Below are 22246 nucleotides of genomic sequence, written 5' to 3' on the forward strand. Positions count from 1 at the left end.
TCTGCCTGCAATGCAGGAGATGCAAGAGACTCGAGTTTAATCCCTGGGTCAAGAAGATCCCCTGGAGAAGGACATAACAAACCACTCCAGTATTCTTACCTAGAGAATCCCATGGACAGCGGAGCTGGTGTGCTACAGTCCATAGGGATGCAAAAAGTTGGACATGACTGAAACAATTGAGTAGCAGCAGTGTAGTCTAAAAATTAATATATAGCTAAAAATCCAAGCATACATCCACATATACATGTTCAGTACATACACTGTGGTTTGTCCATGTATGAGTATATAAGCACATATAACCATTTTTCTTTTTTAAAATCACTCAGTTGTGTCTGACTCTTTGTGAACCCATAGACTATACAGTCCATGGAATTCTCCAGGCCAGAATACTGAAGTGGGTAGCCTTTCACTTCTCCAGGGGATCTTCAAAACCAGGGATCGAACCCTGGTCTCCCTCATTGCAGGTGGATTCTTCACCAGCTGAGCCACAGGGAAGCCCAAGAATACTGCAGTGGGTAGCCTATCCCTTCTCCAGCAGATCTTCACAACCCAGGAATTGAACTGGGTCTCCTGCACTGCGGCAGATTCTTTCCCAACTGAGCTATGAGGGAAACATCTAATCTACACAAATATTATACATACAAATCTAACACACACCTCATAGACATTTGAAATGTATTCAGCAATATGAATGAGGATTTAAACATTCATTGTTGGAGTAAAAAGGATAGCACTCCAACAGGATTAATTCTTATCACTGAGCTCTGAAGATTTGATGCTTTTGAACTGTGGTGGTGGAGAAGACTCTTGAGAGTCCTTCGGACAGCAAGGGGATCAAATCAGTCAATCCTAAATGAAATCAACCCTGAATAGAATACTCATTGGAAGGACTGATGCTGAAGTTGGAACTCCGATACTTTGGCCACTTGATGCGAAGAGCCAACTCATTGGAAAAGACTGATGCTGGGAACAATTGAAGGCAGAAGGAGAAGGGAACGACAGAGGATGAGATGGTTGGATGGCATCATCTACTCAATGGACATGAATCTGTGTAGGTTCTGGGGGTTGGTGATGGACAGGGAAGCCTGGCATGCTACAGTCCATGGAGTCCCAAAGAATCAGACACGACTGAGTGAATGAACAACAACCAACAGGTAATATTATTTAATCATCAAACCAAGGGTTCCCCTAAATCACCTGCCACTACTCAGCCACATCACCTAAAACCAAATATTTTATATAAAATGTTTTTGAAGTATGGTGAATGCTGAGGGGCCCCCATGGGAAGATGTGTAGTTCCCATTGCTCCCCCATGGTCATGGGCACAGAGGGCCCCCATCCAGCATCTGTCCTGGGACTGCAGCTATCTATCGAGTATTAAGGAGTCCCCCTCTTGAGTGAGGATGAGGGGTTCCAGTCACCCCGGAAGAGGTTCCCATCCAATACAACTCCACTCCTACTGGGACTCCTGGAGACCCCGGTCTGGGCTGTCAGGCCGAGCCACCCCTCCTCCACCACTTCCTCAGTGACTCAGGGAGTCAGAGTTGGTCTGAGGGCACAGTCTCATGTGGACAGAGGGAGGGGCCCCCGTCCTGGAGAGACTAGAGGTTAGGACTGAGGGTGCCCAAGGGATGCATGTGCGGCCCTCCCGACAGCCGTGGGGGACCACAGGGTGTGGCGTCCAGATGTGACGTCACTGACCCCGCTGGGAGGGGAGAAGTGAGGGCCTGGGTCATGGAACTCGGGTTCAAGTCAGCAGAGTGAAGGAGCGCAGCTGTGCTAGGAGTAAAGATAGAACCCTGAAGGGGGCGCTGGGACCCCAGGACATACAGGTCGTCACTGCTTTTAGCCGTGCAAGACCCTGACAGGTTTGGCGGAACGAGCCCCTTCTCCTGCTTGCTTCTCAGGGGTCCTGGCTTGGGGAGATGCGGGTTCTAAGGCAAGCAAAGTTGGCAGCTGAGGGCGGTGCCTAGGTGAGCTGGGAGTCAAGGTGACAAAGAGAAAGAGGGTTGAGGAACCCCTGTGGGATCATCTCAGCTTTGGGAAGCCCTGGGCTTAGGAGCCCTTAAACACGTCCACAGTGTCCTCCCGGGGTTTAAGGGCAGTGAAGGCCTTGATGTGAGGGTCCTGCTTCAGGTCGACATAGGGACATCCCCGGACTTGTCAGGACTCAAGATGAGGGCCTTGACGGAGGACACAGGTAACCCCACAGGTCCTGGCACCTGCTATCAGCCCTGGGAGACCCTGGTGGCGGCATGAGCACAGGGTCGCAGAGACACTGGAGACTTGATATACGGGAGGGGCCTCAGAGGGTGAAGGGGAGGATCTTAGGTTCTGAAAGAGTCTGGGTGAGGACCCTGAGGGAGGTCTGCAGGGACCCTGGCCCTGGGATAGGTTGAGCCCAATATGTGCGGTCTCACTTCCTGATATTCGGGTCTCAGCCTGAGGTCCTGAAACAAGGGGCAGACTTCCTGACATCCGGGTCTCAGACTGGGGACTTCGCATATGGTGCCGAGACTCAGGTGGGCCAATTCCCAGGTCCTGTGGTGTGTCAAGTTGAGGACACTGAGGGAGGAATAGGGTATCGTGGACCACAATCAGAGGAGACCTCAGAGTGCTAAGCCCGTCTCTGTTATCAGTCCAGGGTGTCCGTGGGATAGAATGAGCAAAACAGGCATGGTCTGACTTCCTGACATCCGGGTCTTGGAGAGGCGGGCCCTGGTATAAGGGGCCGGGGCTTCCGTTGGGGAGAGGCGAGAATCCCAGGTCCTGATTGGACGCAAGGTGAGGCGCCTGAAGGAGGACTGAGGGGTCCCTGTGTGAGGACCGACGGAACCCCACAGATCCCCACCCCAGTTGTTGGCCCCGGGAGCCCTTGTGGTGAGAAGAGCACACTAAGCCTGTCACACATGCAGGTCTCAGAGAGACTGGGGACTTGGTGTGAGGAGCCGGGCCTCAGGTAGGGAGAGGACAGAGCCCAGGTCCTACCAGGAGTCAAGGTGAGGACACTGAGGGAGGAGGGGAGCCCGACCCCAGAACTGAGGGGACCCTGGTAGTCCCAGGGTGGGATGACCATGTGCAGGATTTCCTGACACCCGGTTCTCAGAGAGCCTGGGGACCTGGTGAATGTGGCGGGGTTTCAACATGGCGGACGGGACAATCGCGGGTCCTGCCTGGAGTCTAGGCTCCATGCGGGGAAGGACTGAGGCTGTTAGACCCTAAGGCAGGGAGGGATCCTTGCTCTTGCCCGGAGGGCTGGCACGGGGGCCGGTCTTGGAGGCCCCAGAGCAGGGTGAGCAGCTTATTCACCTCTTTCTTAGGGGCCTTAAAGTGAGGTGTTCTGGTGGAGGGCAGAGGCTTCAGGTCTGCAGAGGCCACACTCCCTGGATACTGAGGGAGGACTCAGCAGACGCCCGCCCCTCTGTTCAGTGCTGGGAAGCCAGATAGGATGTGAGGAGCGGTGACCCAGCATCTCCCCAGCTTAGGAACCACGGGAGGCCCTAGGCAGGTGAGGCCACATATCAGGCCCCCCCAAAAGTTTGTCCAGACATGGCTCTTGTTCTGAGTTTCCCTGCAGGCCCCCAAAGAGGGAAAGTCCAGGCCATTCCAGTGGAAAAGTGAGCACTACACGTGAGCCCCAAAGGGACTAGCCACCCAAGATCTGGGGGGACTTCACAGAGTCAACCCCTCCCACCAGCACAGAAGGCCTAGGTCTGTGCCACAGTCTACCCCCAAGGTGCCCCCTCCATTTGTCTCACAGGGGCTCCAGGAACCAGGAGGAGAAGACTGAGGTCTGAGGTCTGTGTTCTGAGGTCACAGGAGTGCCAGCAGTCAAGGTGAGGTGGGTGTCCTGAGTGTGCGCAGGGTTTCCCCATCCCAGAACAGAGGAGACCTCAAAAGGGCCTAATTCCCCCACCTTGTCAGCCCCAGAAGCTCAGGCTGTACTGGCTGCAGCCTGAGCCGGCATTTCTCTTCCTCACTTGACAGGGGACTGACCACCAAGGAGGAGCGCCCCTGTAACGCCCAAGAGCAGCCCTCAAGGAAGACCAGTAAGTGGACTCAGTCAGAGCCACCCGTGGCGCATTTCAAAACTGAGACCATTTATACTCTCTCTCTTTCCTAGATCAGTGGTCTCCATTTTCCCCCTACCACACCCCCACTGGGCACAAGACCCCAGTCATCATGCCTGTGGTCCCGACGAATGAGCTCTGCACTTCTGAGGAAGACCTTCAGGGCCAAATCCAGGCTGAGGGCCCAGTGGAGGCGCAGCTCCTGGGGGCTGAGGCGGAGGATGCCTCAACCCCTCTGGCCTCCTTCCCTCCAGTCTCATCTTCCTCTGCCATTGGAGATGCGGAGATCTTGCTTATGCAGGCTCTGAATAGGATGACATGTGAACTACTGGAGTTCCTGATCCTCAAGTATGGCACCCAGGAGCCGATTTTCCAGGCTGAAATGCTGAATACAGTCCTCAGGGATAACCAGGCCCACTTCCCAGTGGTCTTCCGTAAAGCCACACAGTGCCTGCAGCTGGCCTTTGGCCTGGATATGAAAGAGGTGGACCACAGAGAGCACATCTATGTCATGGTCCCTGTCCTGGGCCTCACCCTCAATGAGATGCAGACGGATGAGCAGAGCATACCAAAGGCTGGCCTCCTGGTGGCAGCCCTGAGCCTGATTATCCTAGCAGGGGACCGGATCAGTGAGGAGAAGGTCTGGGGAGCACTTAGCAAGATAGAGGTATTTCCTGGGGCACAGCACTGCATCTATGGGGAGCCCAAGGAGCTGCTGACCCAAGTGTGGGTGCGGGCGGGGTACCTGAAGTACCGGCAGGTGCGTTACAGCCACCCTGCTCGTTACGAGTTCCTGTGGGGTCCCCGGGCCTATGCAGAGACCAGCAAGCAGAAAGTCAAGGACTATCTGCGCAAGATCAATGGAAGGGGTCCCAGGTTCTTCCCACCCCGGTGGACATAGGTGTGAGGGAGGAGGAAGAGGGGCCCTGAGCCAGAGCAGCAGCCAGGCTCCTTTCAGGCCCACATCCAGCAGCTTGTCCTGGGGGTAGGAAGGGAGGCTGATGCTTCCCTCTGTGTTTGAAGAGGGAGCATTCAGCCTTCTCAGTCGTGACGGCTGGGAGAGTTGGGGGAACTTGTGTGTAGCATCTTTGGTTCCTGTTTGCTACAATGACATGGAGATTCACTTCTGTTTCCTTTAGAAATTTTTCAAATGTTATTCCTTGTAATAGAAGGCCTAACGAGCTTCAGTGTCCAACTATGTCAGTAGCGTTGATCACAGTGTGTTTGTGCTCACCAGTTCAAGAACATGAGTTTTGCTGTTTTGTAAAAGTGATTGTGAACTCTCATTTTATTTTGTCACCCTGAACAAGATTACATGGACTTGGAATATAACTATTTTGGAAATATGATACTACTTAGTAAGAATTAAGAAATAAAATGTATTTGAGGTGAGTTCCTCTGTACTTCTTGTCTGTCATTTTATACAGCTAATCTATCTCTGTTCAATTGGAGTTTTTCAAGTAATTATTTAAGAAAGTACAAAAAAGCCTGATTTCTGCAGCTTCCCAGGTGGCACTAGTGGTGAAGAACCCGCCTGCCAATGCAGGAGACATGAGATAGAATCCTGAGGGGGGCTCTGGGGCCCCAGGACATCCAGGTCATCACTGCTCTCAGCCCTGGGAGACCCCAGCAGGGTTGGGGTAATGAGCCCCCCACTCCTGCTTGCCTCTCATGGGTCCTGGCTGGGGTGGGCCTGATTTTAAGGGGAGAAAAGTCAGGGTGAGAGGGTAGTACCCAGACCTGCTGAGAGTTAAAGTGAAGAGCAGAAGGAGGGTTGAGGATGGCCAGGGGCATCATCTCAGCTCTGGGAAACCCTGGGCATGGAGCCCTGATGTCATGCCCACAGACTTCCCTTTGGGGTCTCAGTGAAGTAATGGCTTGGTGTGAGGGTCCTGCCTCTGGTCAACACAAGGGGCATCCCCGGACCTGCCAGGGCTCAAGATGAGGACCCTGAGGGAGGACACAGGGAACCCCACAGGTCCAGGAACCTGTTGTCAGCCTGGGGCGACTCTGGTGGCTGCATGAGCACACGATCTCAGGGACATTGGAGACGTGATGTAAGGGGCAGGGCCTCAGAGATTGGAGGGGAGATTCTTAGGTTCTGAAGGAGTTTAGGTGAGGACCCTGACGGAGGCCTGAGGGGACCCCTCAAGAGGAGACTTTTAAGTGGCCTGTGTCAGACCATCCCAGGTACGATTCTCAGCCGAGGCCCATGGTCCCCATCTGTCACCTGCCTCACTCCTGTCTGTGGCTTGATCCTGGGCATCATGCTTGTGGTCGAGATGAGTGAGCTCAGCAAGCCAAGCAAGCACGAGGAAGACCTTCAGGACCCAGGCAAGGCCCAGGGCATGGTGGAGGCGCAGCTCTCTGGGGCCAAGGCCGGGGAGGCTGCATCTCTCTAGGCCTCCTCTGCTCCTGGGTGAGGGGAGCAGCCACCCTGCCCACTATGAATTCCTGTGGGGTCCCCGGGCCTATGGGGAGACCAGCAAGTCGCAAGTCATGGCATTTGTGCTGAGGGTCAACCAAAAGGCTTTGAGGGCCTTCCCACCCCTGTCTGCAGAGGCTGCAAGGGAGGAGGAAGAGAGGGCCTGATAAGAGCAGCAGCCAGGTGATCCTTCCCTATGTGACTGAAGAGGGAGCAGTCAGCCTTCTCAGAAGTGAGGGCCTGGGCCAGCTGGGGGAACCACTGTGTAGCATCTTTGTATTCCTCTCTCTACGATGACATGGAGATTCATCTCTGTTTTCTTTAGAAAATTTTCAAACTTTGATAGTTTAATAGAAGGCTGCTGCTACTGCTGCTGCTAAGTTGCTTCAGTCATGTCCGACTCTGTGCGACCCCATAGACGGCAGCCCACCAGGCTCCCCCATCCTGGGATTCTCCAGGCAAGAACACTGGAGTGGGTTGCCATTTCCTTCTCCAATGCATGAAAGTGAAAAGTGAAAGTGAAGTCGTTCAGTCGTGTTCGACTCTTCGAGACCCCATGGACTGCAGCCTACCAGGCTTCTCCGTCCATGGGATTTTCCAGGCAAGAGTACTGGAGTGGGGTGCCATTGCCTTCTCCGAATAGAAGGCTAAACAACATTTAATGTCTTAGTTTGTGAATGATGAGGATCAAAATGTTTGTAGTTACTCAGTTCAAGTACAAGAGTTTTTTGCTCTTTTGTAAAAGAGATGGGGAAGTCTTCCATTTTGTTTTGTGACCCTGAAAGGGATACATTGGAATTAGATCTGTTTTGGAAACATGAGCTTACCTAGCAGCAATATTGATGGGGGAAGATTTAGATAATAATAAAGGTGATCATAGTGAATTCATGTTTCTGTCCTTTTGGGGTATCACTCTCAGAAACTAACTTATCTCTGTTTATTTGGATTTGTCTGGGTTATTTAAGGAAGTAGCAGACAATTAATCTGAGCCCTTGCCCACTGGCTCATTTATTCTGAAAACCTTTAGAGCCTCTGCTCCCTGAAAGGCTGTGTTAGCAGTGAGGACACAAGAGGGAGCAGGACACGCCCACACCTCGAGTGATGGTCTCAGAGCAAGAGCCACACAAGGAAGCTGGAGAGACATCCCCTAGCCCCACAGAACAAAGCAACAGAGGGCGGGGCTCCAGGAAGAGCACCCTGGGGTTGGGGCATGAACCAGGGCACTTTAGGGCTTTGGGAAGTTGGGTTCCTTCTGTGAGAGGTGATTGTGATGAGGCTGCATGGTGGCACCCTTCAATATTGCATTGTGCCTTGGGGGTGATGGGAATGTCTGAAAGGGATCATTGCTGTGAGGTGTCCTTTTGCATCTTGGATAAACCCCAAAGAGATCTCTTTCTGGGGCAGAAAAGAAAGGGGTCCTGGCTCTTGTCACATTGCTGTTGACCACAGGGGCAAAGAAGGCGTTTTCCACACCATATCTTTTAGGAATCCTGCAGAACTTTGATCACACTCCCTTGAAGTGATGCCCAAGAAATCCATGGAACTACCCTCTCTTTCCTGGCACCTGGGATCCAGAACCCAAGGTGTTAATGAGCTTTAAAATATCTTCTTTGGTAATTGGCTATAAATCAAGGACTTGTGGACCTAAGAGAAGTAGAAGATATTAAGAAGAAGTGACAAGAATACACAGAAGAACTGTACAAAAAAGAGCTTCACAACCCAGATAGTCATGATGGTGTGATCACTCACCTAGAGCCAGACATCCTGGAATGGGAAGTCAAGTGGGTCTTAGGAAGCATCACTATGAACAAAGCTAGTGGAGGTGATGGAATTCCAGTTAAGCTATTTCAAATCCTAAAAAGTGATGCTGTGAAAGTGCTGCACTCAATATGCCAGCAAATTTGGAAAACTCAGCAGTGGCCACAGGACTGGAAAAGGTCAGTTTTCATTCCAATCCCAAAGAAAGGCAATGCCAAAGAATGCTCAAACTACCGCACAATTGCACTCATCTCACACACTAGTAAAGTAATGCCCAAAATTCTCCAAGCCAGGCTTCAGCAGTACGTGAACCATGAACTTCCAGATGTTCAAGCTGGTTTTAGAAAAGGAAGAGGAACCAGAGATCAAATTGCCAACATCCACTGGATCATCGAAAAAGCAAGAGAATTCCAGAAAAGCATCTATTTCTGCTTTCTTGACTATGCCAAAGCCTTTGACTGTGTGGATCACAATAAACTGTAAAAAATTCTGGAAGAGATGGGAATACCAGACCACCTGACCTACCTCCCAAGAAACCTGAATGCAGGTCAGGAAGCAACAGTTAGAACTGGACATGGAACAACAGCCTGGTTCCAAATAGGAAAAGGAGTCCACCAAGGCTGTATATTGTCACCCTGCTTATTTAACTTATATGCAGAGTACGTCATGAGAAACGCTGGGCTGGAAGAAGCACAAGCTGGAATCAAGATTGCCGGGAGAAATATCAGTAACCTCAGATATGCAGATGCCATCACCCTTATGGCGGAAAGTGAAGAAGAACTAAAGATCCTCTTGATGAAAGTGAAAGAGGAGAGTGAAAATGTTGGCTTAAAGCTCAACATTCAGAAAACAAAGATCATGGCATCCAGTCCCATCACTTCATGGCAAATAGATGGGGAAACAATGGAAACAGTGTCAGACTTTATTTTTCTGAGCTCCAAAATCACTGCAGATGGTGATTGCAGCCATGAAATTAAAAGACACTTGCTCCTTGGAAGGAAAGTTATGATCAACGTAGACAGCAGATTAAAAAAAAAAAAAAAAAAAGCAGAGACATTACTTTGCCAACAAAGGTCCGTCTAGTCAAGGCTATGGTATTTCCAGTAGTCATGTATGTATGTGAGAGTTGGACTATAAAGAAAGCTGAGGACCGAAGAATTGATGCTTTTGAACTGTGGTGTTGGAGAAGACTCTTGAGAGTCCCTTGGATTGCAAGGAGATCCAACCAGTCCATCCTAAAGGAGATCAGCCTGGGTGTTCATTGGAAGGACTGATGTTGAAGCTGAAACTCCAATACTTGGGCCACCTGATGTGGAGAGCTGACTCATTTGAAAAGTCCCTGATTCTGGGAAAGATTGAAGGCAGGAGGAGAAGGGGATGACAGAGGATGAGATGGTTGGATGGCATCACCAACACAATGGACATGGGTTTGGGGGACTCCGGGAGTTGGTGATGTACAGGGAGCCCTGGTGTGCTGTGGTTCATGGGGTCACAAAGATTCAGACACGACTGAGCTTCTGAACTGAAGTGAGGATGTGGAATTCCTCAGTAGCCAACAGGATGTTTCATAAATTAAGAAGCTTTTCAACTTATACCATAGGGTTAGTTCCTCAACCATGTCTGACTCTGTCACTCAATTGACTGTAGCTTGCCAGGCTCCTCTGTCCATGGAATTCTCCAGGCAAGAATACTGGAGTTGGTTGCTATGTCTTTCTCCAGGGGGATCTTCCTGACCAGGGATTGAACTCAGGTCTCCCACTATGGAAGCAGATTCGTCATCATATGAGCTACCCGGGAAGCCCCATTTCCAGTTAGAGCACCTGTGAAATTTGGGTGTGGCGGAGTGTTCCAGCAGGACCCAAGTTGCTCCAGGAAATAGAAGCAAGAACCATTCTTTGCCTGTGTCCCAGGTGGTCTTCCATCCCAACCCTTACTTTTCATCATTGCACTACCAACAAAGGTCGAGTCTTTGATTTTAATGCCCAACTACAATCAAGATAATTAAAAGCTACTTAACACCGATTTCTGGGCATCACTTCAAGGGAGTGTGACCTGAGTTATGCAGGATGCCTACCAGATACGGGGTAGAAAACACCTACTCCATCCCTGTGGTCAGCAGCAATGCAACAAGAGCCAGGACCGCTTCCATCCTGCCCCAGAAAGAGATCTCTCTGGGGTTTATCCAAGATCCAAAAGGACACTTCACAGCAATGTCCCATTTCAGAATTTCCCCTCACTCCCATAACACACCTCATGTGACTGTGGCTCCTAGACCATCGTTCCAGGTGTGGGGCTGTCCTGCTTCTCCCAGTGTCCCCACTGCTAACACAGGGCCTTTCATGGAGCAGAGGCTCCATAAAGGTCTTTGGAATAAATGAGCTGGTGAGGAGTCAGCTGCTTGACTCAGATTAATTGCTACTTCCTTAGATAACCCAGGCGAATCCAAGTAAACCAAGATCCCTTAGCTGTACAAAATGACACACAACAAGTATAAGAAGCAAGAATTCACTACTATCACTTTTTATTTTCTAATTCTTCCACCAACTATATCACTGCTAGAGAAATTCACATTTCCAAAATCATTCTAATTCTAATTCCATGTTATCTTGTGCAGGACCACAAAATAGAATGAAAGCATTCCCAATCTCTTTTATAAAACAAGAAAACTCTTGCTCTTCAACTGGCAAAGTACACACACACTGTGATCAACATCACTGACATAGTTAGAAACTGGAACACATTGTCTTCTATTAAAATGAATAACATTTGAAAAATTCCTAAAGAAAACAGAGATGAGTCTCCATGTCAGTGTAGAGAACAGGAACACGCAGATGCCACACACGGGGTTCCCCCAACGGGCCCGGGCTGTCACTGCTGAGAAGGCTGACTGTTCCCTCTTCAATCACAGAGGGAAGGATCAGCCTCCCTTCCTGCCCCCCAGGACAAGCTGCTGGATGTGGGCCTGGAAGGAGCCAGGCTGGCTGCTCTGGCTCAGAATCCCCCTTTCTCCTCCCTCGCAGCCTCTGCAGAGGGTCTGGAAGGAGCTGGGACCTCTTCAACTGACTGTCCAGATACGTCAGGACTTTAAACTTGCCGGTCTCTGCATAGGCCCGGGGACCCCACAGGAACTCGTAGCGAGCAGGGTCGCTGTCAGATACCTGCTGGTATTCCAGGTACACCTCCCACACCCACACTTGGGTCAGCAGCTCCTTGGGCTCCCCATAGATGTAGTGCTCCCTCCTGGGACACACTCCCATCCTGCTGAGTGCTCCCCAGATTTCCTCTGCAGGGGAGTGGTTGTCCTCCACAGTGATCAGGCACAGGATCACCACCTGTGGCCGGCCTTGGGCAACCTCTGCCCATCCCTCAGCATCTCTTTGAGGGTGAGGCCCAGGGTGGGGACCAGGAGATAGGTGTGCTCACTAGGGTCCACCTCCTTCACCTCCAAACCAAAGACCAGCTGCAGGTACTCTGAGGCTTGATCGAGGACCACCAGGAAGTAGTCCTGGTAATCTTGGAGGACACTATTCAGCACTTCTGCCTTTGTGAGTGGCTCCTTGGTGAGATACCTGCTGAGCAGGAGTCGTACCAGCTCATTCTTCTTCAACCATAGTGCATCTCGGACCAGGGGCCTGTCACCTCCTGGGCCATGCGAGCTTCCTGGTACTTCATCTTGCCTGCTGAGGCCATAGTCTTCAAATCGGCTCCCTAGAGTGGCAGCCATTGCAGTGGGAGAGCGGCAGACACCCAGAGGGCTCTGGGGGACACTGGGTGTTGCAGCAGCAGCCACTTCCTCCAGGGTGCCCCAGACTGGGAGAGAGGAGGAGGGGGAAGCTGCATCTCCTTCCTCCACCTGCTCCTCCTCCTCGACCTCCACCTTCTCCTCCTCACCCCAAATGAAGTGTGCCTCCATCAGACCCTCGTCCCCTTTGGATCCCAAAAGAGTCTCTCAGGCTGGTGGAGCTCATGCATCCCAGGCATGATCGCTGGGGTTGAACTGCAGATAGGAGTGAGGCAGGGGGACAGATGGGGACCATGGGCCTGCGGGAGCGGGGAGGTTGTGAGCGGCCTCAGCTGAGAAACCCACCCTGGGCTGTCTGACTCAGGCCACTTGTAGGTCTCTGCTTGAGGGGTGCTCTCAGGCCTCATAGAGGAGCTCCTCCTGAGCAACCTGAACCCTGGCTACCCAAAGGAGGATGTGAGGTGGCTCCCCAGGGGGCAGCCAGCACAGCTTGAGGTGGCAGAGCTGGCACTGTGGGGCATTAGGGCCTTCTGGGGGCTCCTCTGTTCTGGGATGTGTAGTCACTGGTGCACACTCAGGGGAACCTACTCACCTTGACTCCTGGCAGTGCCTGGACCTCCTCTGATCTCTGACCTGTGGACTCGGGCAAGTGCCAGAATTTTTTTTCCCCTCTCTTAAGCAGCAGAAGGAAACAAACTACAAATGTCAGACTTTTTTTCCTTCTCTATACAAAAGTAAAAGGAGATTTCTTTTAAAATTCCGCATTTCCATGATGATACTTGTTACCACCTGAACTTATGATGATACTTGTTACCACCTGAACTTAACTTTTCTCAAACCTTTAGTTAACCAATGTGTTGTTCCTATGGAAATATTTATCTTAGGCAATGTTATTGAACTTATTTCATTATTTACTTTAAACTCTGTCTTTCTTCAAGTAGGTTCCACCCAAGACTCAGAGGGGATAATGGCTCAACAAATCAATATGTTTTACTCATGGAAATGTTCACTTAAGCTATGTTAATGAAACTTTGTATTTGCTTGGAAACCTGCCTTTCTCCAAGATTCATGTCAATTGTTTTACGGCCCAGGATGACTCACCTTGTGCCAATGCTATCTCCAAATGCATGTTGTGAGTGAGGGGCCTGGTGCCACTCTCTCAGTTTTGAGGCATTCCTTTCTCTAATGAGCAGCTTGCTGATAGGGCTTCCCTGGTGGCTCAGAGGTAAAGCCTCTGTGTGCAATGTGGGAGACCCAGGTTTGAGCCCTGGATCAGGAAGCTCCCCTGGAGAAGGAAATGCCAACCCACTCCAGTACTCTCGCCTGGAAAGTTCCGTGGGCTACAATCCATGGGGTCGCAAAGAGTTGGACACAACTGAGCGACTTCACTTTCACTTTTGACTTTTCAATAGGTATATAACTTCTTGCTCTAAACAAACAAGGGTGCACTCTTTCTGCCGCCTTCTGATGTCTATGTCAGAAGCTTTCTCTATCTCTTTCATACTTTAATAAAAACTTTACTACACAAAGCTCTGAGAGATCAAGCCTTGTCACTGGCCCTGGATCGAATTCCTCTCTGCAAGCCAAGAATCCTGGCGTCACTCACGGCTCATAGGGACAACCTTTCAGTATTGGCTCAAGATGAAGCATTTTATGGCATGGCTGCAGTCAGGTCATCAGGCAGTTCGCCTTTTCCCTCTGGAGGCAGTTACAGTATCTGTAAAACTCAGAAATGTGGGACTTCCCTTGTGATCCAATGGTTAGGAATTTGCCTTCAAATGCAGGGGACATGGGTTTGATCCCTGGTCAGGGAAGTGAGATCCCACAAGTTATACAGCAGCTAAGCCTGCGTGCCACATCAAAAGATCCCACATCCACAACAAAGATCCCATGTGCCACAACTAAGACTTGATGCACTCAAATAAATATTTTTCAAAAAAAAAAAAAAAAAAGAGGAAAAGGGAAAATGGTAGGGAGACAGATGAAAAGAAATGGGTCATGAGTTAATAACTGATGAACTTCAGTGATGAGCACGTGAGTTTTATTATTCTCTTTTCTTTACTTTTGTGTATGCTTGATCAATTACCGCAATCAAAAATTTAAAATATAGACTTAAAAAGACAAAAGGATGAGTGAACTATAATGCCATCTAGCATAGCAGGAAGTCAGCAGAGAATGTCTAAAGTTGAGAACTACATTAAAAAGTTAATATAGATATAAGCACAGTATTTACAAAGATCGAGGCAAATTATCAGACAAACTGAAACTAGAAACGCTGAAAATGAGAAAGGGATGCTGATGGGAAGGGCATAGGACCTTTGATTTGTATTATGTGCCTTTTGTTCTCCCTGACTTTCATTCCGGGTTGAATTGTGTCTGCCCACAACCCACTGCCCCAAAAAGATTTTTTGAAGTCCTCATCCCTAATAATTCAACATGTGACCTTATCTGGAAATACGGTTATTACAGAGGTAATCAAGGTAAAATCAGGTCAGTAAGGTGGAATGTAATCTAATGTGACTGATGTCCTTATAAAAAGGGGGAAATTTGCACCCAGAAGGCAGGCACATACAGAAAGAAAATGTCAACCTGAAGATGGAGGATTGGAATGATGCATCGACAAGACAATGAATAGCAAAAAATGCCAGTAAACCACCAGCAGCTGGATGGGGTAAGGAAAGATCCTTCTCTTACTGGTTTCAGAAGGTGCAAAGCTCTGCAAATACCTTGATTCCAGACTTCCTGTTTCCATATAGTGAGAGAATACATTTTTGTTGTTCTAAGCCATGTAGTTTGTGGTATTTAGTCACAGTAACCCTAGAAAAGAAACACAACTTAAAAACAGTTCAAAATGCAATGCGATTGATGAGCTATGCTGAAGGTAAGCTAAAATAGAAAATTACTTGCACCAGTTGGCATAATTCTATTGGTTTTGTTATTATTTCGCTGGGAAGTAGCAGCAGAAGGACAAGAGTGAGAGCAAATGCAGGGGGCTCATGAGAGAGCAGCTTGGGTGACAGTGGTTAAGAGTGAGGGCATGAGAGAACTGATTTTAGTCAGAGTGGGATCCCAAAGTTTAAGATGTTTGAGGTGGAGCAGATCGTGAGAATGAAAAGTCGAGAATGTGGCCGTGCAGCTGGGGAGCTGAGGTGCAGAGAAGAGAGATTGTCAGAGGCAAGGGAGAAGTCAAGGACCTATGAGTAGCGTGGGCTGCCCAGGTAGACACTAAAATCACCCAGAATGATGGCAGGACTCAGGATACCAAGAACACCAGTGAGCCAGGTGCCTGAGTCTTCCATGAATGAAGAAGGACCAATAAGTGCTGTGTAACCACAATCTCAGTGGCTGTAAAGACCACCCATTTATTACCTCATAGCTTCTTTGGGTCAGAAGTCTGGGTGCAGGTTAACTGGGTCTTCTGCTCAGGGTTTCACAAAGCTGCAGTGGATGTGCTAGCCAGGGCTATGTTCTCATCTGAGGCCCTGGGTTCTCTTCCAACTGATTCTTATTGTTGACAGAGTTCAGTTTCTTGGGGGTATAGGACCGAGGTCCTCATTTTCTTGCTGGCCATCATCCAAGAATTGCTCTCAGCTCCTAGATACCACTTACAGTTCCTTGCCACACAGCCCTCTTACAGGTGCTCTCACATGGTAGTCTACTTCATCAAGGCCAGCAAGGGGAAGCTCTCTAATGCGGGGAAAGCCTGGCCCTCTTTTGTAAAGATCACCTGATGAGGTCAGAATCACACAGGATAATCTCCCTTTTGATTAAGTGAAAGTCATCTGATTAGGGACCTTAATTATATCTGCAAAAATTCCTACACCTCCCACACACACTATTGTTGGCAAACAAGTAGTCCATTCCACCCGTACAACATATATTCAAGGAGAAGGGATTATACACAGACATATATACGGGGGGGGGGGGGGGGACGGGTAGAAAACTTGGAGGCGATACAGAATTTGACCTACCACAAACGAGCCCTATCTGGAACCTCGACTCCACCAGAGAACAGACATTTTAATTCCACATTGCTCCAGTTACTTCTTACTAATGACTAAGTATTGCTATCCAGCAACTTGGGATTTTCTCCTCCTAGCAGGCTATCACCTAAATTCTGTGAGGCTTAGTTTCCTGGCATCTGGAGAAACAGAGAATCTGGCCCCTGTCATTGGCCACTGTATACGCCAGCATCCACTGGACTGTGATGCAGCAGTACATCCCATGTGGCCCTCGAAGACAGCACATCTTCATGCTGGCTTCCAATGAGGTGTCGTCATCCTAGCCTGGTTCCTAGCTACACCGTCCACAGCAACATCCTTTGGAGGGTGACTTTTTCTTTCTCTGCCACAATCACTACTTCTTCTTGGGGACACAGGTAAGTTCAGCTGCTTTCCTATGCTACTTTAGTGCCACAGGAAGCACAGGGAGCTGCCTCCGGCAATTCCACAGCAGAGCCATGCTGGTGGGAGAGGACTTCTAAGACTGAACACTGTTCAGGGTACAGTCCAGCGAGGGATCACAAGTTCCTCTGACCTGGGATTTCTATCATCCTCCCACCTTTGACCCTAACTCCTGGGGTGAGGGCATAACACATGGGTCTGTTGGTCAACATCCCCAAATATCCTGCCACAGCAGAAGGATGAGGATTCAGGGAGAATTCAAGGTTTGTTTCAATCCGATCTGGGATCTTCAGATGGGCACTCCGTAAAGTCAACCTCTGCCTCTTCCATTCACTGCTGTATGCACAGGGCTGGCACAATGTGTTGGACTTCGAGGAATCACTGAGATGAGCAGCACAATCAGAAGTACTTGAGTGAGAAGGCAGAGCAGCCAAGATTGTGCTCAGCGCGCTGCCAGTGAGGGCTCTCACCCTGCACAGAGCAGCAGGTAGCACCCTTGTCTCTGGGCATGTGAACTGAATCTGAGGAGCCCAATGTGGACTGCAATTGCTACCACAAGTGCTGGGCACCAAGGGCCCCGTTCCAGGCAGTGACTGTCTCAGGATGTGCTAGACGGGTCTCTAACTGCCTGGGGAGTGGCTGGTGCACGGATCTGGATCTGGGCTGCCAGGAGGTGGATGATACAGCAGGACTAGCCTGGTTTCTGCAGCTTCCCAGGTGGCACTAGTGGTGAAGAACCCGCCTGCCAATGCAGGAGACATGAGAGACACAGGTTTGATCCCTGGGTCAGGAAGATCCTCCATCATAGGAAATGGCAACTCACTCCAGTATTCTTGCCTGGAGAATCCCATGGACAGAGGAACCTGGTGTGCTACAAAGTGTCAGACAGGACTGTAGAGACTTAGCACACACACAGCCTGGTTTCTAGCTGCGGACTCCTGGAGGGAGTGAAAGTGAATTGAATCACAACCAGTACCTGATACTGCTGAAGTAAAACCCAGTGGAACATGAGGGCACAGAAGAAGGACTGGGCACCACTGCAGCCTTGACATTTGCTGAGCTTCGGGCTTCCCTGGTGAACTGATGCTTTTGAACTGTGGTGTTGGAGAAGACTCTTGAGAGTCCCTTGGTCTGCAAGGAGATCCAACCAGTCCATCCTAAAGGAAATCAGTCCTGAATGTTCATTGGAAGGACTGATGCTGAAGCTGAAACTCCAATACTTTGGCCACCTGATGTGAAGGACTGACGCATTGGAAAAGATCCTGATGCTGGGAAAGATTGAAGGTGGGAGGAGTAGGGGATGACAGAGGATGAGATGGTTGGATGGCATCACTGACTCGATGGACATGAGTTTGAGTAAGCTCCGAGAGTTGGTGATGGACAGGGAGGCCTGGCGTGCTGCAGTCCATGCAGTCACAGAGTTGGATACGACTGAGTGACTGAACTGAACCGAACTGATTCCTGAGTCTGTAAAAATATCCACCAGATATACCAGCCAGCAAATGCCTGACCTTTCTTAAAAAAGTACTATCTCAACAGATACAAAGAAGAGACTAAATATAGGACTGGAGTATGAGATAGATTGAAACATAGTAATAGCAAATACTCTAACAATTTAAGTATATATATGGTGGCTCAATGGCAAAAGAATCTGCCTGCAATGCAGGAGATTCAAGAGACTCGAGTTCAATCCCTAGGTCAAGAAGATCCCTGGAGAAGGAAATAGCAAACCACTCCAGTATTCTTGCCTAGAGAATCCCATGGACAGAGGAGCTGGTGTGCCACGTCTGGGCTGCAAAAAAGTTGGACACGACTGATGCAATTGAGCAAAAGCAGTGTAGCCCAAGAATTAATATATAGCTAAAAATCCAAACATACACCCACATATACATGTTTAGTGCATACATTGTGGTTTGTGCATGTATGAGTATATAAGCACTGCTGCTACTGCTGCTGCTAAGTCCCTTCAGTCATGTCCGACTCCGTGCGACCCCATAGACGGCAGCCCATCAGGCTTCCCTGTCCCTGGGATTCTCCAGGCAAGACCACTGGAGTGGGTTGCCATTTCCTTCTCCAATGCATGAAAGTGAAAACTGAAAAGTGAAAGTGAAGTCTCTCGGTCGTGTCCGACTCTCAGCGACCCCATACACTGGAGCCCACCAGGCTCCTCAGTCCGTGGGATTTTCCAGGCGAGAGTATAACCATTTTTCTTTTTTAAAGTCACTCAGTCGTGTCTGACTCTTTGTGAACCCATGGACTATACAGTCCATGGAGTTCTCCAGGCCAGAATACTGGAGTGGGTAGCCTTTCCCTTCTCCAGGGGACCTTTCCAACCCAGGGATTGAACCCAGGTCTCCCGCATTGCAGGTGGATTCTTCACCAGCTGAGCCACAAGGGAAGCCCAAGAATACTGGAATGGGTAGCCTATCCCTTCTCCAGCAGATCTTCACAACCCAGGAATTGAACCAGGTCTCCTGCATTGCACACAGATTCTTTACCAACTGAGCTATGAGGGAAACATATAATCTACACACATATATACATACAAATCTGACAGACACCTCATAGACATGTGAAATGTATTCATCAATATGAATGAGGATTAAACAGTGAAAAGGACAGCACTCCCACAGGATCAACTCTTATGGCTGAATGGTGAAGAATTGATGCTTTCGAACTGTGGTGTTGGAGAAGACTCTTGAGAGTCCCCTGGACATCGAGGAGATCAAATCAGTCAGTTGTAAGGAAATCAACCCTGAATACTCATTGGAAGGACTGATGCTGAAGTTGAAGCTCCAATACTTTGTCCACTTGATGAGAAGAGCCAACTCATTGGAAAAGACTCTGATGCTGGGAACAATTGAAGGCAAGAGGAAAAGGGGACAAGAGAGGATGAGATGGTTGGATGGCATCACAAACTCAATGGACATGAGTTTGTTCAAACTCTGGGAAATAGTGAAGGACAGGGAAGCCTGGCACGCTGCAGTCCATGGAGTTGCAAAGACTTGGACACGATTGAGCAAATGAACAACCACCAACAGGTAATATTATCTAATCATCAAACCAAGGGTTCCCCTAAATCACCTGCCATACTCAGCCTCTTCACCTAAAACCAAATATTTTATACAAAATGTTTTCCAAGTATGGTGACTGCTGACGGGCCCCCACCGGAAGATGTGTGGTTCCCTGTGATCCCCCATGGTCATAGGCACAGCAGGCCCCCATCCAGCATCTGTCCTGGGACTGCAGCCTTCTCTCGAGTGTTAAGGAGGCCCCCTCCTGAATGAGGATGAGGGGGTCCAGTCACCCCGCAACAGAGGTTCTCATAGAATACAATTCCATTCCCACGGGGACTCCTGGAGACCCCGGTCCGGGCTGTCAGGCCGAGCCACCCCTCCTCCACCACTTCCTCAGTGACTCAGGAAGTCAGAGTCGGTTTGAGGGCACAGTCTCATGTGGACAGAGGGAGGAGCCCACATCCTGCAGAGACTCGAGATGAGGACAGAGGGTCCCCAAGGGATACATGTCCCGCCCTCCCGACAGCCATGGGGGACCATGGGGTGTGGCGCCCAGATGTGACGTCACTGACCCCGCTGGGAGTGGGGAAATGAAGGCCTGGGTCACGGAGCTTGCGTTTACGTCAGCAGAGTGAAGGAGCCCAGCTGTGCTAGGAGTCAAGGTAGAACCCTGAGGGGGGCGCTGGGAGTGCAGGACATACAGGTCGTCACTGCTTTTAGCCCTGGGAAACCCCGAGAGGCTTGTGGAAACGAGCCCCCTCTCCTGCTTGCCTCTCAGGGGTCCTGGCTTGGGGGGATGCTGGCTCTAAGGCGAGCAAAGTTGGCAGCTGAGGGCGGTGCCTAGGTGAGCTGGGAGTCAAGGTGACAAAGAGAAAGAGGGTTGAGGAACCCCTGTGGGATCATCTCATCTTTGGGAAGCCCTGGGCTTGGAGCTGTGATATCATGTCCACAGTCTCCTCCCGGGGTCTCAGGGCAGTGAAGGCCTTGATGTGAGGGTCCTGCTTCAGGGCAACATAAGGACATCCCCGGACCTGCCAGGGCTCAAGATGAGGGCCTTGAGGGAGGACACAGGTAACCCCACAGGTCCTGGCACCTGCTATCAGCCCTGGGAGACCCTGGTGGCGGCATGAGCACAGGGTCGCAGAGACACTGGAGACTTGATATACGGGAGGGGCCTCAGAGGGTGAAAGGGAGGATCTTAAGTTCTGAAAGAGTCTGGGTGAGGACCCTGAGGGAGGTCTGCAGGGACCCTGGCCCTGGGATAGGTTGAGCCCAATATGTGCGGTCTCACTTCCTGATATTCGGGTCTCAGCCTGAGGTCCTGAAACAAGGGGCAGACTTCCTGACATCCGGGTCTCAGACTGGGGACTTCGCATATGGTGCCGAGACTCAGGTGGGCCAATTCCCAGGTCCTGTGGTGTGTCAAGTTGAGGACACTGAGGGAGGAATAGGGTATCGTGGACCACAATCAGAGGAGACCTCAGAGTGCTAAGCCCGTCTCTGTTATCAGTCCAGGGTGTCCGTGGGATAGAATGAGCAAAACAGGCATGGTCTGACTTCCTGACATCCGGGTCTTGGAGAGGCGGGCCCTGGTATAAGGGGCCGGGGCTTCCGTTGGGGAGAGGCGAGAATCCCAGGTCCTGACTGGATGCAAGGTGAGGTGCCTGAAGGAGGACTGAGGGGGTCCCTGCGTGAGGACCGACGGAACCCCACAGATCCCCACCCCGGTAGTTGGCCCTGGGAGCCCTTGTGGTGAGAAGAGCACACTAAGCCTGTCTGACTTCCTGACATGCAGGTCTCAGAGAGACTGGGAACTTGGTGTGAGGAGCCCGGCCTCAGTACAGTACAGGCTGTAGGGAGAGGACAGAGCCCAGGTCCTACCGGGAGTCAAGGTGAGGACACTGAGGGAGGAGGGGAGCCCGACCCCAGAACAGAGGGGACCCTGGTGGTCCCCGGGCAGGATGACCATGTGCAGGATTTCCTGACACCCGGGTCTCAGAGAGCCTGGGGACCTGGTGAATATGGCGGAGTTCCAACATGGCGGACGGGACAATCGCGGGTCCTGCCTGGAGTCTAGGCTCCATGCGGGGAAGGACTGAGGCTGTTAGACCCTAAGGCAGGGAGGGATCCTTGTTCATGCCCGGGGTGGGGAGGGTGGCGCAGGGGACGGTCTGGGAGGCTCCAGAGTAGGGTGAGCAGCTTATTCACCTCTTTCTTAGGGGCCTTAAGGTGAGGTGTTCTGGTGGAGGGCGGAGGCTTCAGGTCTGCAGAGGCTAGACTCCCCGAATACCGAGGGAGGACTCAACAGACGCCCACCCCTCTGTTCAGTGCTGGGAGGCCAAGTAGGACGTGAAGAGCGGTGACCCAGCATCTCCCCAGCCTAGGAACTGTGGGAGGCCCTAGGCAGGTGTGGCCACATATCAGGCCCCCTGGAACTTTGTCCAGATGTGGCTCTTGTTCTGAGTTTCCCTGCAGGCCCCCAAAGGGGGAAGGTCCAGGCCATTCCAGTGGAAAAGTGAGCACTACACGTGAGCCCCAAAGGGACTAGCCACCCAAGATCTGGGGGACCTCACAGAGTCAACCCCTCCCACCAGCACAGAAGGCCTAGGTCTGTGCCACAGTCTACCCCCGAGGTGCCCCCTCCATTTGTCTCACAGGGGCTCCAGGAACCAGGAGGAGAAGACTGAGGTCTGAGGTCTGTGTTCTGAGGTCACAGGAGTACCAGGAGTCAAGCTGAGGTGGGTGTCCTGAATGTGCACAGAGGTTCCCCATCCCAGAACAGAGGGGACCTCAAAAGGCCCTAATTCCCCCACCTTGTCAGCCCCAGAAGC

At 50.7% G+C, this 22246-nt stretch overlaps 1 protein-coding gene across 2 annotated transcripts; it reads left to right on the plus strand.

The window, feature by feature from the left end:
* Positions 1–1571: 1571 nt before the first annotated feature.
* Positions 1572–5452, plus strand: LOC133242507 (melanoma-associated antigen 10-like). 2 transcript variants are annotated; one of them, XM_061408689.1, is made up of 3 exons: positions 1572–2999; positions 3761–3836; positions 4124–5452. In XM_061408689.1, the coding sequence occupies exon 3, from the start codon at positions 4183–4185 to the stop codon at positions 4969–4971; it is 789 nt and encodes a 262-aa protein (XP_061264673.1). In that variant the 5' UTR covers positions 1572–2999; positions 3761–3836; positions 4124–4182; the 3' UTR covers positions 4972–5452. The 2 variants fall into 2 exon arrangements, with proteins under 2 accessions (XP_061264673.1, XP_061264674.1); XM_061408690.1 differs by having other exon boundaries at positions 1572–3836.
* The last annotated feature ends 16794 nt before the right edge of the window (positions 5453–22246 follow it).

Source organism: Bos javanicus, chromosome X (genome assembly GCF_032452875.1).
Source record: "Bos javanicus breed banteng chromosome X, ARS-OSU_banteng_1.0, whole genome shotgun sequence".
In the NCBI taxonomy this organism is placed as follows: domain Eukaryota; kingdom Metazoa; phylum Chordata; class Mammalia; order Artiodactyla; family Bovidae; genus Bos; species Bos javanicus.